General features: G+C 41.5%; 1 protein-coding gene across 1 annotated transcript in view; it reads left to right on the forward strand.

Annotated features, from left to right (window-relative positions):
- PHF21B (PHD finger protein 21B) overlaps window positions 1–18,475 on the forward strand; it is a 67,155-nt gene that overhangs the window by 20,098 nt on the left and 28,582 nt on the right. Inside the window, exon 2 of the mRNA XM_055712870.1 lies at window positions 5,920–6,012. Within this exon, the coding sequence (XP_055568845.1) occupies window positions 5,920–6,012 (93 nt within the window). The remainder of the gene's footprint in view (window positions 1–5,919; window positions 6,013–18,475) is intronic.

Raw genomic sequence — 18,475 nt, forward strand, 5'->3', positions numbered from 1 at the left:
TCCAGCACTCATAAAATAACCTTTTAAATTATTGTTTCTGCTAGTATCGATAAATTCATACAAAGTGCTTAAAGGTCAGGCATTGCCAGAAAAATGTCTTTTCAGCTTGTTAATTAAAGGTTTATAAGAATGTGCACCAGCTTGCTCTTTGGACAAATTGGAAAAAAGGAAGGAGGAAAAAAAAATGGCCCACATGGATGAAAATGATAGCGTGGAATTATTGAGTGACAGGTCTTTGATCCACCAGGCTCAACGTAGCAAGCCTGGGCAGTTTGTGAGTGAAAATAGGTGGCACTGCTATAAGGAGAAAAAAAAAGGTTATTTTCCTTTTTGGGGGGAAGGTATTGTGATTACTCACCTCTTGCATCCCATGGGCTGGAGCTGTGGACCCAGCTAGAACTGAAGTCTTAAAGTGAGTGTGAGCAGTATTCGTCCTGTTGTCGCTTGAGCCATGGGGAGTTTGTCTAGTTCTGGTTGCCTGGCCAAGAACATCAGATAAGGACATTTGCTTTTTTGTTTGCCAGGCAAGTGGTTTTATCTGCCTGTTTATTTAACACTTAAACTGGAACAAAGCAGTGCTCTGAAACGCACTGGAAAATGTACCCAGTCAAACTGCCCAACCATCCCTTCCAGCACCTGCACCTCCTTCACTGCAGAGACCGCAACTGCGATTCCCTCTGTGCCATACTTCACCTCTTTTGCCCATCATCATGGAGACATCCTGGTCTGATCATTAAATTCTGACCTAAAAATTAGGTGACCCAGATGTGACTCTACATCAACTGATGAGGTGAAGATCAGTCACATGGATGAGACACTGGAAGGAAGAAGTCTGGCTTGCATTTCCACCTGCACAACAGTCTAGCCCTGACAACATTATTTTACCTCTAAATCTCAATTTTTTTCATTGCTAAAATGGAAACAATAGTACTGACCTAGGTGAAATACCTTGAGATAACAGATGAAATGTGTTACAGGAGAAGTACAGAGGTTTCTGTCATTGAATTCTGCTGATACAACAGCTTGAACAATTTATTGCTCAAGCTGGGAAACAATAACAAAACAATTTAAATAGTGAAAAGTAAAACAGATTCTTAGATATCTGTCTGTCTGTACATGCTACAGTGCTATTATTAATGTGAGATTAAAGTTTTGAATTTTCCCTTGGCCATGTGATTTTTATACGGAGATTGTTTCCTTGAATATTAAATAACAGATCATTACTATAAAACTGTTTGTAAACAGGAGGCTGCATCTTTGTCACTGAAAATTTCATAACCTAAGAAAGCCATATCAATTGGTAGGATGCACAAAACCAAAAAACATTTGTTTTTCTTCTCTCGAGATTGCTGCAGAACTTCTACTTCAGGAAAATAAATCTGACAATTTTTTTGAAAATGCAGGTGACGGAACTAATGGTAGTTCATTTCCCGGATACCCACAGACTGTACATCCTGGCTGTGCCTTCAAGTGATGCTAAGAGAACAGTGCAGAGCAGTTTTACGGCGCTTCTTGTTTCTTCTCTCATCCCCGTTCCTTCTCAATCGTTCAGTGTTTTGAAACACAGAACAGACTTGGCCCAACGATGCACTCGGAGGCTGAGATGAGCCCCTTCCTCACAGGGCAGAGGCATCCTGTTCTAGACAGGGGTGGTCTGTTTTTTTTTTCCCTTGTGATTTGTACTTGAAATAGTACAAGAAATAAGATTGGTTGCTCAGACGTGGAGTTTTTGTGCATCCTACCAGTTGATAACTGTACCTTATCTAACTTCTGAGTAATTTGATTCTTATCTTTATAGTCAATTCCCAATTTCACTCAGTATCGGCGCTTCATATTTTAATACATGGTATTCTGTTGGGCAGTTTGAAAATCCTTAAAATCCACATGTCTCTGTAGGAGTAGAAATATCAGAATATGTGTGTTCAAGGTCAGAGGTGGCATGTCTAAAAATGAAAAGAGGTGCAGCCACACTTTAAGCATGACCTTCCAGAAGGAAGAACTTCTTGTTTTAACTTCTTGTAGAGGGCATATTTGCAGCCCAGGAGAAGTTGCGGTGCTCCTGGTGTTTCCAGGGAAAACTCAGGCTTCTCTGCATTGTGAAAGGAATCTCATTCTATATGCAAGCAGTGTTGGGATGGAGGGAAAATGTGGATCATACTTGTGATAAACTTTCAGTTCCTGTAGGGTGGGTTGGAAAGTTCATTTTGGTAGTCACCTTAACAAGCAAGTCACTGATCTGAATTAATTTTAATTCATGCTAATATAAAGCAGGACGTTGTGTCTAAGTGGTGATGGCAGCAGGTGGCAGCTCAAGTTCTCCTCTCTAGACTGCAGGAATTCATCATGTTTTCCTTCCCAATGTGTGAGGCTGTGATATGGTAAGACAGGGCAAAGAAGTAATTCGTTCAGGTGGTTTATAGTATCTTTCCCATTGTTTTTATTCATGTGTCACTGTATAAGGATAACTGGTGAAATACCTCCTTCTGTTCCTCACTCTGCTGCCAATACCTTTACTGCTGCAGGAACATATTACTTGTTCTGGCATCCATGGGTGGAAATGTCGCTTTCTCTGCTCCCCCTGTCCTTGGCTTAAGACAGAATTTTAATGGAGTATATTTTTCCATGGATAATCCAGGGTACTGATAATCCATGACTACTCAGGCAAAATTGTCTTGCGTGTTTATAACTGTACAGCTCTCCTTGTTGTTTAACTCCGGCAAATCTTATGCAAATTTTAATCTTTGCCGAATATATAACATCACACCCCCAAATGTCTCCAAGAGGAGTAGGAGAGTTAAAAATATAAGCTCTGTAGGACAAGTTTATTAAAAATATTCTGCATGAAAATGCATGGTATTCTTATCAAACAGTGTAGTTAGAATGAAACAGACTGTTTTGCCACTCTGTTGTTGAGGTCTGAGGAGAACATACGGCATGGACCTGGTACAGTTTCGCTTTCCTTGAGCTGATTACATTATAGTTTCCTTTTTATTGACAGATTTTATTACCAGATTGGGATAATATTCATACTTTATCTTACTGCCTGTAATCCAATACTTTTGTTTTAAGAGGATTTAAATTTAGAAGAATTCAGCTGAAACGATTTTTCTGTCTTTATTAATTATTTCTAGCAGGCTGATAAGTTTTTGTGATCAGTGACTTAAGTGTCTCTCGCTGTTATAATGACAATCGCCTGCTTGCTTATATTGCCGTGTTGTCCCAACAGCAATTAAGAAACGTTAGATAGAAGTTATAAAATCTTACCTTAAGAATATTGGCTAGTTAACCAAAATATGAACTGTAATCGGAGATGAAGGAATGAAAGAGGTTGAAGGGGAAAATTTAGCTATGTTCTTTAGACCTATGGCCCAATCTTAAATTCATAGGCTGTGTGTCCTTTTTAATAGAAAAAATAAAGCACACGTTATTTACAACATCTCGGATCCAGTATTTTAGGAGCCTCTGTTGGTGAGGCTTGAAAAAGAGGTGCCATTCAGACCATCTATAACAGAATGCATAAATATACATCTGTGGTTATCTGTATCACTACAGGTAGATGAAAAGTCAGCGAAGGATTGGAGCTTAACAGGCACAGAAATCTGGGGGTAGGGAGGAAACTTGTGTGTACTTGACTCTGTATTACAGAAACATGATTTGCTTACTCTCGGTATCCAACTGTATTCACAAGGGTGAAAGATAATACCGGGTTAGCAAGTATCACTTCTCCATCTAGAAAGTAACCTTTATGTAGAATGCAGCAATATATTTGCCCATAGAAGGAAGCTACCTGAAGTATCTTATGCTGGGTAGTATTGAAAGGCATTTAAAGAATAATGCGATCATCAGGCATGGTCAGCATGGGTTCACAGAAGGAAAGTCCTGTTTAACTCATTTGATATCCTTCTATGATAAGGTCACCGACCTAGTGGGTGAAGGGAAGGCAGGGGATGTAGTTTTTCTGGATTTTAGTAAAGCTTTTGATACTGTCCCGCACAGCATCCTTCTGGACAACTTGTCCAGCTGTGGGATGGGCAGGTTCATGGTACGCTGGCTGAAGGGCAGAGCTGAAAGAGTTGTAGTGAATGGGGCTACATCTGGCTGGTGACCAGTCACCAGCGGTGTTCCTCAGGGCTCAGTTCTAGGGCCAGTGCTGTTCAACACATTTGTCAACGGTCTGGATGCAGGAGTTGAATGCACCATCAGCAAAGTTTGCTGATGATACCAAACTGGGAGCTGCTGTTGACTCTCCTTGGGGACAGGAGGTCTTGCAGAGGGATCTAGATAGTTTGGAGCACTAGGCTATGGTTAGTGGAATGAAATTTAACAAGTCAAAATGCCAGATTCTGCACCTAGGACAGAGTAATGCTGGGCACAGATGTAAGCTGGGAGAGGAGTAGCTGGAGAGCAGCCCTGCAGAAAGGGACCTGGGGACCTGGGGGTGCTGGTTGACACAGGCTCAACGTGAGTGAGCCAGCAGTGTGCCCTGGCAGCCAAGAGGGCAAACCACATCTGGGGGGCATCAAACCAGCATAACCAGCTGGTCAAAAGAGGTGATTATCCTGCTGTGTTCAGCAAGGCCTCGCCTTGAGTACTGTGTGTAGTTCTGGGCCTCATGGTTTAAGAAGGATGTGAAGGTCCTTGAATGCGTCCAGAGGAGGGCAACACAGCTGGTGAAAGGGCTGGAAGGAATGTCCTATAAGGAGCAGCTAAGGACTTTGGGCTTGTCTAGTTTGGAGAAAGGAAGGCTGAAGGAGTGACCTCATTGTCCTCTACAGCTTCCTGAGGAGGCGGGGTGGAGAGGGAGGTGCTGGTCTCTTCTCCCTGGTATGCAGTGATAGGATGCATGGGAATGGTTTAAAGCTGCACCAGGGGATGTTTAGAGTGGACATTAGGAAGCATTTCTGTGCTGAGATGGTGGTCAAACACTGCAACAGCCTTCCTAGAGAGGTGGTGGATGCCCCAGGCCTGTCAGTGTTTAAGAGGCATTGGGACAATGCCCTTAACAACACGCCTTAACTTTTGGTCAGCCTGAAGTCGTCAGGCAGTTGAACCAGATGATAATTTTCGGTCCCTTCCAACTGGAATAGTCTTGTCCTGTCCTATCCTGTCCTGTCCTGTCCTATCCTGTCCTGTCCTGTCCTGTCCTGTCCTGTCCTATCCTGTCCTGTCCTGTCCTGTCCTGTCCTGTCCTATCCTGTCCTGTCCTGTCCTGTCCTATCCTATCCTCTCCTATCCTATCCTATCCTATCCTATCCTATCCTAATCTTAAATAAACTCTGAATAATTTTTTTACAGAACTAAGAGAAGGGTGAGTAGAGAAAATAAATGTGGATAGTAATAGCTGCTGTGTTGGCTCAAATGAATGTTATCTTAGCTGAATGTCATGTTACAGTGTGCTGTAGTAGATTTATAGGTACCTTTCAGTTTTAATAATTCAGTATTTACTATTTGCTAAGACACAGTGAACTTCTCTTGTGACCCTGGCTACCATGAAATGCATTATCTCACCAATGCATGTTTTGAAGTTTCACTGTGGTGTGTTTCACCTTTATTCAGATCTCTTTTGAAGCTAGTGCCTAGACAGCCTTCAGCCATGGCAGCACACTTGTATTTTCTTTGTGTACCAAGAAAACAATGAGATTCAAAACAATGAGATGTATCTGCCGCACTCAGAATTGCCAAATGCTCTAAGGAGACAATAGGCTTTAGTTATCTGTAGAGAAAGTTAGAGAGAAGGAAGAGTTTCTGACTCTGCAGGCAGAAGAGAGCAGGCTTAAAATGGACTGATATGCTGTATCCTTCAGTCATAAGTTGGGAAGACACAAAGATCTGGAAGGGGAACCGCTAAGTCGGGCACATTGTATCTGGGGAAGCTGTGCAAGTGTTTTAAGCTGTGTTCAACTGTTTTTCTTTCAACAGACTTTGGGAACTATCACTGCAGTGCCCATTAAGGTTCCTCAGGTCAGCTCCTTGCAGAGGTTGGCAGGACAAGGACCAGCAGTGCTACCTCAGGTACAAAATACAGTTCCAAAGGGAGATATGTGTAATTTTATATGTATTCTACTCTGTTCCTGTCTGGTGCCCAGGCCTGGGTAGGTCAGCACATTCATTTTGCTGAATAAAGACTCACCTTCAGTGAACTCAACAGCAGAGTTGTGATTTTCTCCAGTTTGTGGAGGGAAAAAAAATATCCATTTTCTTCTGGGATCATACTGTTAGCACAATGAAAAGCTGCAAAAAATCTTGTAGATTCATTGTGGAAGAACAAAGTGCATACAGTGAAAGGTAAGCTTTAGTTTTGTAAGATGAATCACAAATCACAGAAGTGAAGATCTGCAATTCTGTAATTAAAAAAAGTAGTGGAAGCATTAACCTTTCTGTTCAAGATTTAGCCTCACACAATTCTTTTACTAACTTGCTTCTGTTATCCCTGTCTATCCCAGTATAAAGTTTTGGCTCAACTAACCCAGATGCCAGGCTGAGGCCAGACTGGCTGGGTAGGAGTGAAAGGAGAGTTACAATCAGATTTTTGAAATCTTTTCAGTGTTTTCTTTTCTGAATATCCATCACCATTTCCCTAACCATACACTTTATTCCCCATTTCAGCCCTCTTTCAAAAATTTTGCATGTTATTTTCAACAAGTGTTTTGCTGCAGTTCTATGGTTTGCTTTTTGGATTCATGATTATGAAGTATAAATATATTTCCCTCTATGTGGCCCTTAGAGGCCTGTTTCTCATATGTGAACACTTTTCTAGCATTGAAATCAATGTTGGGTTTTCCTATTGTTCCTTTCTCCCTCCCCCATAATATTTTCTTAGTGGCAGAATCTAGCAGAAGATCTGTGAGCTAACTTTGCCTGGAGGAAAGAGTATTTCCAAGATAAAGTTCTTAAATTCTCTCTTTAAATTACATTTTGTGGAAGGCAAAGTTGTGAACATAAAGGAAGGTTATAGTTTTCTTATCAAGTTCAAGGCTTTGCTTTTCAGTTGTTCTTACAGCATAATAACACATTGATTTCTGCCATTTTGGGGTGTCAAAGATGAGCAGATTGCTCCTGAAAATAGATGAGGTTCCAAGAGCAGATGAAAAACCTGTAACAGGGGCTTAACTTATCATTAAGGTTATGTTTCAGCAATGATGATGGCATTGCAAATGCTGCACTTAGAGAAGCATCAATGTTCTGTACTTTTGTTAAGTAGAAAAAATTTCATTCAGTGTTAGATTCAATTCTGAAGAATTGGAAGAAGGAGGAAGCTGATTTCCTCAACTTTTTGAAAAGAACACATATCCTTTCTGTCTTGCTGTTTAGCTCATGGCAATATTTTTGTTTGTATTTCACTTCGTTTCACTCCTTTCCTAGCACAGTCTTCAATTTCAGACCTGTTTATGCAATCATACTTAACACTAGTGAAACACCAACCTTTCCTCAGCAGTCCTAAGCCATAGTTCACTGAATTTTCTATTCTCTATACATAACGTGGGAAATAACCACATAGCTGTCTCATTTCTGTCAAAACTAAAAATTAAGTAGGCAGCTGTGTGTAGTACCACATTATCAGAGGTACACCGTATGTTCTGAGTTTTTTCTGCCTTTTTCACAGGCCAATACCTCCTTCTTCAGCAACTGCCTGCCCCATTTACAGACTGTGGCCTCCTTTGCAGTTCACCGTGGTCTGTATGTACCTCTCCCACTCAAAGCTTACAGAGAAGTATAAATATTTCCATATTGTTTCCTAGTGGGGAATTCCCTCTACCCCTCAAAGCTCTCTGCTTGATGTCTTGAGATAGATGAAGTTTTCATCTACAAGTGGAAAGTTTGGCTTCTACCTAACTACTCAAGTGCCTTCAAAATACATTTAATATAGCCATGAATCAAAATAATGTAAAGCTGTCATTCACCAGATACAGCTGGATACAGGTGATCTGGGAGGCCACTGTAAGTGAGCTGCGTCACTGTGTCACTGTGAAAGCTCTCCCTTGTAATAACTGCAGGTGAATGCGTAGTCATCTCTGGCAAATCTTGAAGGTCAGTAGGAATCTGTGGCCCAGGAGAACTGGAAACTTCAGATGGAAATATAGAAATGCCAGGAAATGAGGCCATGTAATACCATGAAGGTATTATGGTAAAGAACGTCTCTTCCCTCTTTTCCTCATAGCTCTGAGAAAACAAGTGCCAAATTAAAAATTATTTTGGCAATTGAGGGGTGTACAGTATCTTCTAGTAGGAGCTGGAAAATGTGCAGAATTAAATCCTATCACAGTCCATGTAGTCTCAGCTATCACGCTTCAGACTTGGTTATGGAGCAGGCTGGCTACTGATCTCCTGTTGTCCCTCCTGGGTGACAAGCATGGCTTCTGTACCTTGCTCTGAGTTAGTGGCACAACCCTACCGTTCTAGGACTGACTTTCTGAGAGGCAGCTTTGTTACCGTCTCCCAAGCATACTAACGCAAAGGGTCCAACTGAGTTTGGTATCTGCTAAAAACATTTACTTTGGGTGCCCTTGTAGCAGCAAATTAAAGGGACAGCTTTTTTAAAACAAAACAATATTCATCACCCCTCTACCAAGAAGTCCACAGTATTTCACACAAAGAACTAAAGCAGTACAATGTCAGTGGTCATGCATGTTAGCTCTAGCTGCATCTGTTCTGCAAGGTATTGCAGCTTCCTTGACCTCCATCGCTACGAAGTCTTAGCTTTAGCAGTGGATTGTGTAGAGCCGTAGTAGCACTGAAACCATAGCAGCAAAGGCTCGGATAAGCCCACCTGTGTGCCTGCCTATTTGCTCAAGCAGCTAAGTCTAGGTGTAGTTTGTGCAAGGGCAGTGGCAGGCACAGTGACCATCACCTAAGCTGCCTTAATCTTGTCTGTATGTGCTGCCTCTCTTGTTTATGGCCGGGTGGAAGGCCTGGGTCAATCCTTTTTGGGATCCCTGCTGTGTTACAAGGCTACTTATCTCTGAGTCGCTGTCTGGAGGTAGCTTCACTCTTAGCCAGACGGATGGCATTTCTGTTTCGGATGCATGTAGACAAATGGGGTTAATCCAGGTCAGCATCCACATTCTTGACAGCACACCGATTGCTACCTGACATTTCTCCTTTTGGCCAGTCTCATGACTTTTTTGAGATTTCAGACTCCCTTTAGATTTGGATGTAGGCATGAAAGGCATAAACATTACCAGGCTGGCTGGAAAGAAACAGGGGACTCCTCCATTTAAGGGCCCCTCAACACATCTAAAGGAGATTTGTATTTTTGATGCCTTCACCTTCCTCATCTAGACAGCCTCTTTTTTGATTTACCTCTGTGCAGTCAAGCAGGAAAATACCACACAAGTAAACCAGGGCACTCTAATGATACTTACGTAAAATATACATGCGGCTTTCTCATTTTCCACATTTGTACAGATACTTGTCATTTGTTTTGTTCATTTGAATGGGTTTATGATATGACCCCCTGGGAGCTCTTCCATATGGGGAATGAAGTTTCAAAATCTGCACATTCACAAATGGCAGCAAAATCCCATCACTTAGTGCAGAACTGCTATTAAATGGTGAGCAAACAAACATTAATTACAAGTACATTGCACAATACAAACAATATTTCTTTAGGCATTCATTATTTGCCAAAACAAGCCTTTTTGGCAGACCTTTTATCTTTTCTTTTTTAAAAAAAAAATTGTATTTTTTCAGAAGATGAAATTATTTTTGCTTTCATCAAATGAATATTTCTGCTATGAGCTGTGATGTTTGCAAAGTTAATTCCAGGTAGTCTTTTTCTTCTTATTTTGGCCTTTGAAGTTTCTAGCTGGGTGAGATGTTGAAACTGCAGACTCTCCACTGCAGTCTGAGAAGCAGATCCTGGAGGTCCTCTGCTCAAACACACAGGTGATGCACCCTCTTGCTCTTGAGCTGTTCCTCTACTTTGTGGCACCCATCAACTGTAAGGAGGGGGTGACTTCTGTCAGGTTGGGGTTATGCAGTGCAGACAGTCTGTCTATTTTGAACTGGTTTATATAAAAATTAAGTTGCACTGTGGAAATAAGAAAATCTTATTTTCTGTTCTTTGAATGGAAGATATTAAATGAAACGGTGAAGGTATTAGAATAAACTTCCCATTTTGTTGTCAGTAATTTGGTCTCAATCCAATTCTCGTTCAAATTAATGGAGAGACTGTGATGATTTGAATAGCAGTTAAATCAGATTATAATGCTATTTCCCTGACCTGTTTTCCAGTCCTGGCTGAAGGCAGGTCTCGGGATGGCTTTGCTCATGACACTGCTGATCAGAGTAGAGCAGAGTCACGTAGCAGATGCCTACAGTGGCGCTGCCATGCAGGGTAGTGGTGAAAAGAAACAGGTACGCACAACTGCTTTAGATGAAACGTGGTTGGTTTTCAGTCAACTCCAGCCAGCTCTGCTGTCAAGTGCTGCTTATTTTTTATCTTCCGTAGTGATTTTAATATGCATAATTCAGTGGGGTCTGAATTCAGTCAGTGGGCTGCAGGCTGCTCTGGGTCAAGGGGCTGTTTTATTACTGTGTCTTTATTCATCATTGGGTACTGTGTGAGCCCAGCCAGAGACTGTGGTCTCCAGATGTTCCCAAAACTTAAACACATGTTCTCATTTTAAAAATTTCTTGTCATAGTTCTTATGAGCACAGTTCCACTGACAGCTGCTGATTCTCTTCACGTGTGTACAAAACCAACCACTACTCCTGCCTCCCCCGGTGATAGGGCTTCTGGAGGATTTCTTGAAAGGTGAACAGCTCCTATAGACAGAAACCAGGTTGTGTGATGCCAGCATGTACTGTAGAAGAAACTGCACAGATTGGTCTGTGGCAAAGCCTGTATCAGTTTGCTCATGCAACTCTAAAAAAAAACCTCTAAAAAACCCAACAACCCACATAATTTTTCATTATTTGTAAGAGTAGTGTGCTAAGACTGTGCATAGCCATTAGGAAGTGGAAAAATATAGCTAAATGCAAGTCAGCCTTTTGTGAAAACAGAACAGCCAGCAGATATACATGTTTGTATAAAAAGTTACACTGAACTGTGCAATGAAGAGACAAGAGCACTTTATTGTTTATTTGGGTAAGGGATAATTGAATTGGGTAAAGTTGTTATTACAATATCAGAGGAGAAAAGGACTATAATCCCCTAAGGGATGTCATGCACCTTTCTGGTATATAACCCTCAGCGCTTCCAGAGGGATGTGTTGGAATGCTAGTGAAGAAGAGAGATAATCTAATTCAAGGTAACTTAATCAGCATGGTATATAACCAAGCTAAAGGTTTTGCAACAGTATTTAATATTCATTGACTGTATGTGTGCGGAAAACAGAAACAAAATTGCTTTTTCAAAAGAAAGGTTTGCAGAGGCCTGGCTGAAAACGTAGCCCTTAATAAATATAGTTGTTAATCTGTTTTATTCTATATTGACTTTTATATGGTGCTTGTCACTGTATTTGAAGCACCTTCTGGTAATGTGTTAAGCACAAAGATTAACATCTGTGGTAAGCTATTTCTTCTCTCATCCTTTCCCTTTGGGAAGAAGTGCATGCAGCTGAGGGTTCTGGTTAGGGTTCCTTTTTATCAGTTTGCTTATTTTTAATAAGCAGGCTACTATTTATTGCATGCCATGATATATTTCTGTCAGAGGAGTATAATACAGAAAATGTTTATTGTAGAAAGTGATGAGGTTTGTCCCCTTAATTTGTGGAGTAGTTTGAGATGCTTTCCTATATGAGCATCAGCCTTGCTGTAGGGACTCCCCATGACTACTGTTGTCTTTTATACTAAATCTTTACAGGGAGAGCACTGAAGATTGGGATGAAAACACAGTACTTTATTGAAAAGTCTGTGGGAACCTCAGTTATGCATTAGTGGATAGGTTTGATAGGTAACCTGTGCAGCTGAGAGAGGCATGGGCTTGCTGGAGCATCTGCAGTGCTCCATGGTATGCGTTTTACACTGCTGTAATGCAGCCAAGATGGACAAAGATGTATCTAAGGTGATGCAATAAGAACTGTTCCTTGTGGACGGTGGTGTGCCAGAGGTTGGCAGTGATGAGAAATCCAGTCTTCTGCAGTACGGGCAAAGATGAACACGTACGGTGTATCAAGGGGGACTATACCCAGACACAAATTTTCCACAGTACCTCTCTGTTACCTCTGACTTGCTGAGTTTCACGATCAATTGTCTGCTCTTAACGAGAGAACTGATCCAGTGTGGTGGGGAAGGAGAAGCAGAACTGGCTGTTCCTGACGCTTCAGACCTTCCGATCCAACCAGTGTTGTGAACATTTAGAACAGGACCTCCATGGAAGTCAGATCTCCATTACAGTCTGCACATAGGAGCTTAAGGTATCTATACAACCCCCAGGAAAGATTCAAGCCATTTTAACACCTGACATGGTACCTTTTTCCCAGGTGAAACCTCTCATGGCTCTCCATGTCATTTTGCAGTATCAGGAAGATGAGAAGAGGCGGCCCCTCTCTCCACTGGCGCCATTTGCATCCCTGTGAATGATGTGGCTTCAGGTCCATGTCTGGCTTGAATTTGGACTGTGCTGTGTCTCTGAGCCTCCGTGCCAGTTGCACAAGCTCACGGTGGGCCTCTGGCCAAATGATGTGTGGATAGGAAGGTTTTCTTTCTCTGCAGTACCTCATCAGAGGCTTGGAGGAACTCACTGCACTGCTTCCCATCCCTAAACCTCATCATTTTCATCTCCTGATGTGGGAGCTTTTTGTGTGCTTCCATCTTGCTCAGGCTGTCAGCAGACAGAACTATTATTTTATCTTCCAGAATTTTTTATTATGGTTAGTAAATGAGTTGAGGCTAGTCAAATCATTATAATGTGCCGTGATTGTTGTCTAGAAGCAGGAAAGTCTCTTAAAGTGAAGGACAGCACAAAACAGTGACATCCATGGTCTTTGAAGTAACACCAGCGTTTGAGTCCGGTGAATGCCTGGCTGCATGGATTAGTCCAGCGCTCGCTTATGAAAGTATACAAATAGGAGGAAAGCAGACAGATGTTCACTCCTTTATGCCTAAAGGCTTCATGGACACTTTATATTTAAATTGAAGTAAGTTAATCATAGATGAGTACCTGAGAGAGAAGCAAGCTAACTCATAATACTGAAAAGGGTAGAAATGGAAGTAAGATATTGACTGGTGTGTATAATCACAGTCTAGCTTTTATATTTCTATTGTAATCCTAAACAATAAGCATTAAATTCTTTCCTCAGAGGCACATAGATAACTGCATAGTCAAGGACAGCATCATTGTGCAGAAGGAAAAAAAGGAGAAAACCTTGTCAACTTCAACCCCCACTTGTTATTTTTTTGAATAATATTGATTTTAATTTGCTGGTTTAATGGTAGTTTTCCCCTTTGCAAATGGAAAGAAGCCACTTAACGAATCAACTCAACAGCAGCAATGCCAAACCAGAAAATACAGGCAGTATAGCTGAGGAGAAAATGCAGGTTTCATTAGCAAAAGTCAGTCAAGTTCCTGTGAAAATACAGTTTTGTGTTCAAAACACTGATAACATTTTTAATAAAGAACTCCCACCTGACTGCCTTATGCCAACATCCACAAGAAGGAGAGCTGGCGGATTCCCACACAAAAATCCCTCTCAGCAAACCTTCCGTTTCTGTAGTATCGAGCAAAGCTGAAGAAGGAAAACTAAATGAAATAGAGCTGTCATCTTAAAAATTGCACAGGGGTTATATTGTCTGTGTGTCACCTTTACACTAAAGCTGGCTATCCATGACTAACAAATTGAGTACCGAAGCACATTAGGTGTACAATCCAGTGGAAAATGTCTGATGTGCTGCACGTAATTTGAACGTGTGTGAAAATACCGCAGGGTGATTCTTGGGTTACATGGCATGTAAAATGAGAGACTACAGTTTGTTTTGAGGTGCTAGATGCAGTTATGGCCTTACTGAAGTCTATTCAAATTTGCTCTGGGTTTCAGTCAGATTAAAATTTCTTCCGGGGTCCTCATTGTCCAGAGCAGCAGGATTGGAAACGTGGGCTGGAGAAATTGGTTGGGCTTTGTCCTGCATTTCATAGCATTCTTCTGCGGCTTGCCAGGCTGATATTCCAGGTAGATCCTAAGGAGAGGCTCGTGTTGTATGCGAACACAGGACTCACTGGAGCGAGTCATCTTGCCTGGGGTTTCCTCCTGATACACACTGAAGCGTAACTTTGTTTTTGCGCAACCCCGTCGAGGGGAAGTAAGAAAAGTGTGTGTGGATCCACAGTCACGTGTGATTTGTAATCTTCCCCCTGTGGCAAGAAAATAAACTGTGTTTGACTGTGGTCTCAGACCAGGCTGAAGATAATAGGTGCTTATCAGGAAAGGAATCAAAAATCAGCCGAGCTGGAAACACTTGTATTCAGGTCAGTTGTGCGAGCTGGATTTTTGGGTGTGTCGTCACCGTAAAGTTATGCAGAGCCTTTTCTTTTGCATAGTTTTTATTGATTTAAAAAGGAAGAGGGAGAGAGTCGGTCCTCAGCTGGCATAAATAGACACAGCTTTACTGAAGTCAGTGTGCATCTGTTCATGCTGGTGAAGGATATAATTACCCCATATTGCACTCATTTTATCAGCCATTGCTAATGTTTTCTGTGTGATCCTCTAAAGCTTTTCAAGAATGAAAGCTCTGTCTGCTGCTCCCAGCACTTTGCCTCTGTGACATATGAATTGTGCCAAATCCATTTTGAGTTTTTGTTTTTAAGCTCTGAGTACAAGGGTGAAGTGAAAATAAAGTGTGAATAATGGTCTTTCTCTCAAAGGCAATGTGATATTGCGTTGAGCTGAAAAATTTACTCTCATACAGATCGGCCCTGCCAGTACGAAGGACTGATTGATGCTGAGCACGATCCAGCTGATATCTGATGTAGGGGAGGGGGAGGGCTCCTCAGCGTTGCTGACAAAGCTGTAACAGGATCCAGGGACTGGAAGCTGAAGTTAGGCAAATTCAGCCTTTCAATAAAATGCCAGTCATGAGCATCATAAAATATTATAACAGTTTATTGGGGCTCGTGATGAATTCATCGTTAAGAAGTCCTGAGTATTTTCTTTTAAAATCAGTCTTCAGTTGCTGGGAGAAATTCTTCGGCCAGTGTGTGAGCGGGAGGATCACAGTGATCCCTTTTGGTTTTGTAATTGAAGTGCACTTGTTAACTCTCCTTCTTCACTAGGCCATAAGGAGAACACATTTACCAGAATTGCCCTTAACAATTCTCATAGTACCTGCCGATCTGCACAGAGATAACTGTTCTAATTAAATCCTGTCCTCTAGGACTGCATAGGATTGCCCACAGAGATGGGAGGAATTGTCTGCTTTCCTTCCCTTCTCCTCCTTTTCCTTTCTACTTGTTCAGGTTGGATCTTGAGGGCTTATTTTGTGAAAGTTTTTCTTTTTTACGTTCTTCTTCTTTGCTACAGCGTGGGAGTGGCTCACCTGATGGGATGTAGCTCAGGAAATAGATTGCCCATGATCACAGATGCCTTTGTCGATGGTGACACACATCAGGCTCTCCCACCTCTGCCACTTAGCAGTTTCTTTGCCTCTACGGTATTCAACAATTAGTGCTCTTGAGAGCTGGAATGATGTTTCAGTGTAATGGAAGCCTTTAGGCTTCATATAGGGACATCTGGATGGAGCTTAATGATATGGGATATACAAGGAGTCATATTAGTCACAGGAGCTGATTCCCTTCTGATCTGAAACTCTTTAAAATACATGAAATTAGAGGTTGCTGAACAAAAGAGCACTCTGCATCTCACAGGATTGGGGTCGGTGTTATTTCCCTGTCTGAAAAGCAGACAGCCCCCACGTAGTGAATTCTCAGGTTTGGGAATACCTTCTTGAACAGTGTGCTCACCTGCAGGCTATTTGGAAGTACCAGGGGTGTCTGAATATTGCTGCCTAAAATCAAATGGTTTTGTTATTGTGGGTATTGAGGAAACTCAGGAACAACACGGGTTTGTGAAATCATTATATTCAAGAAGCAGCTCTCTCTTCTCCTGCATTTAGAGCCCTGGTAGTATCACATTCTGTTTTGACAGCTGTCAGGAGTAAAATGAAAGATATTTGGGGAGAGAAGGGCTGAGCTACAGGAGAATTGTTATTTGCAGCGCTCGCCAACAGTTGCAGTTTTCACTTGGTAACATGCATACTGTCTGTTATTCTTTCTCTTTTCTTCTTTGCTAAACTTTTGTGCCTTTTATTTCTGTGGCTCTTGTAATGGGGACCGGTGCCATCCAACCTGTGCTACTTTCAGTAGAAATGTCTTTTTGATACCTTGCATGTGAAATGCAGTCTGTGCCCTGCCCTAGTTTTTCTCCATTTCCTCTTCCATGACTGTCAACTTCCAAACTTCTGCTAGTGCCACTGTCCTCCTTTCATCTCCCAAATCTGAGCTGCCGTTTTGCCGTGAGGAAAAGGAATTTACGTTAGCTCTTGCCTTCATTTTTTTTTCTTCCCAGCTGACACCATTATTCTCACAGATTACTGTAGCACTTCAGTTTTTAACGTGAAACTCTGCCAAAGGTCTTTCACTTGGCTGTTTATTAAGTGCTTACTTTCGGTGTTAGTACTCAAGGAGGGAAGGTTCATCGGTGTTAGAGCACAAGGGGCTTCCATGCCTGCTCTCTGCTTTGGATTCATGCCTGCAAGCTGTAGAAATAAACTTTATTTTAACTTTAACTTATTTTTAGCTTTAAATCAGGAGTACCTGAAACTTTTTCTATAGTCAACCCTTTTTATTATTCTGGAATTGCAAATAAACAGGCCCTCAGAGCGTTGGCTGGACTTGCCAGGGGGTTTGCAGAGGCTGAAGGCTCTGAGGACAGCTATACCTCCCTTGTATCACACGGTGGCAGAAAACGCCCGGCTTATGTTCTGCTGTTGTACCGGTTTGGTAAGGCATATCAGATAGTTCAGTATGCAACGCTTGGGGAGAATATGTTACTTTGGAAAATTAAGTCTGTTTAATTGTCTGTGCAGGAAGAGCTTATTTTATAGCAAAGTAATATGCATTCACCCCCAACTTGCAGAATGTGTATTAAGGGCTACATCTGACAGTCAATATATATATGTAGCAGGGTAGAAAAGATAATTATATAGCTGGAATATATATAGGCATTTAGTTTAATTAGGCTTTTGATTAAATATAGAAGTGCAATTAAGAGTGACAGATACAGTAGATCCTGGTAGACTACATGACAGGTTTTGGCTAGAAGAACTTCTGAGCTATTTTTTTGTCAGACTTGATTTTTTCTAAAGATCGCAGTGACTGTTCTATTGAATCTTTGATCTGAACTGCTCCTTCCTCTCTCTCTCTCTCTCTCTCTTTCTCTGTATATGTGTGCTTATCTGTGTTTGCAGTACTTCTGTTGGTAACAGCTGTTATATCAATTTAAAAGAAAATTATTTGGTTTTAAGGAAAGATGGTAAAATTTAGATCTATCTTAGCCAAACAGCTGAGATTTAAATTTGGACTTTTTAGCCATGGTAATATGTTTTAACTGTATTTTGCCAAGCTTCTCAGACTTTCTTTTCTAAATATGATACTATTTGTGTGCACGTGTCTCTGAGCACATGAGCATGAGCAATTTGTTAAAGTCTGACATATGAGAGACTTATGTAAGGTATAACATAAGAGGGAAAGGGTATTACTATGAAAATGTAAAAGTAGATATTACAAGATCTGCTTGTATAACTGACTTTGATACAAGAGTTAGTTGAACAAGTTGCTTGAAGTATCATGTGTTCTATGGCGCTGAGCTGTTGTTTAATTTAGAAGCCTTAGTTTTGCAGAATGCCTGGGCCAAGGCAGGTTTAAAGCAATCCTCTGTGCAGTACTTTTGAAAATAAGACCACTAGCTAATTACGGATATGAAGCTAATTATAGACCCCTCTCTTAAACACCTTGGCCAGGGTATTTGTTTGGTATCTTAACTAAATGAATCAATAATCACATAAAGTGATTGGATAGAGGAGAAAGAGCAAAAACCCCATCAGTTACTGTCAGCATATCTTGAATACAGTTAGTCACGGTTTAGCATAGTTTCGCATCATTTCCCAGTGGGTCTGTGGGGCCTTCCAGTATTACCCCAAAGTTGTGAGCCAAATACAGTGGCTCTCTGGCTTTGTCACAAGTGTGCTGCAGGACCTCAGGCAAATCCTTCTCTTTGCTCTTGTCTCTCTTTCTTCCTTCACCTTCCCTCTGCCTCGGTTGCTGACAGTTAGACACTCCTGAGCAGGACTGTGCCTCTAATACACATTTGCACTGCTTGTAGGTGTTAGGATTCTTTCAGCAGTTGGGGTCTGAGTTACCAAAACACGAAGAACTCACGATATGTGTTTTGCTGTGCTTAATATTCCCTGCGGGGACAAACGGGTACAGCTCCTCCTTGATACGGTACAGGATGATGGCCAGCCTTGGAGATGATTTTCT

Source organism: Falco cherrug, chromosome 5, assembly GCF_023634085.1.
Source record: "Falco cherrug isolate bFalChe1 chromosome 5, bFalChe1.pri, whole genome shotgun sequence".
Taxonomy (NCBI): domain Eukaryota; kingdom Metazoa; phylum Chordata; class Aves; order Falconiformes; family Falconidae; genus Falco; species Falco cherrug.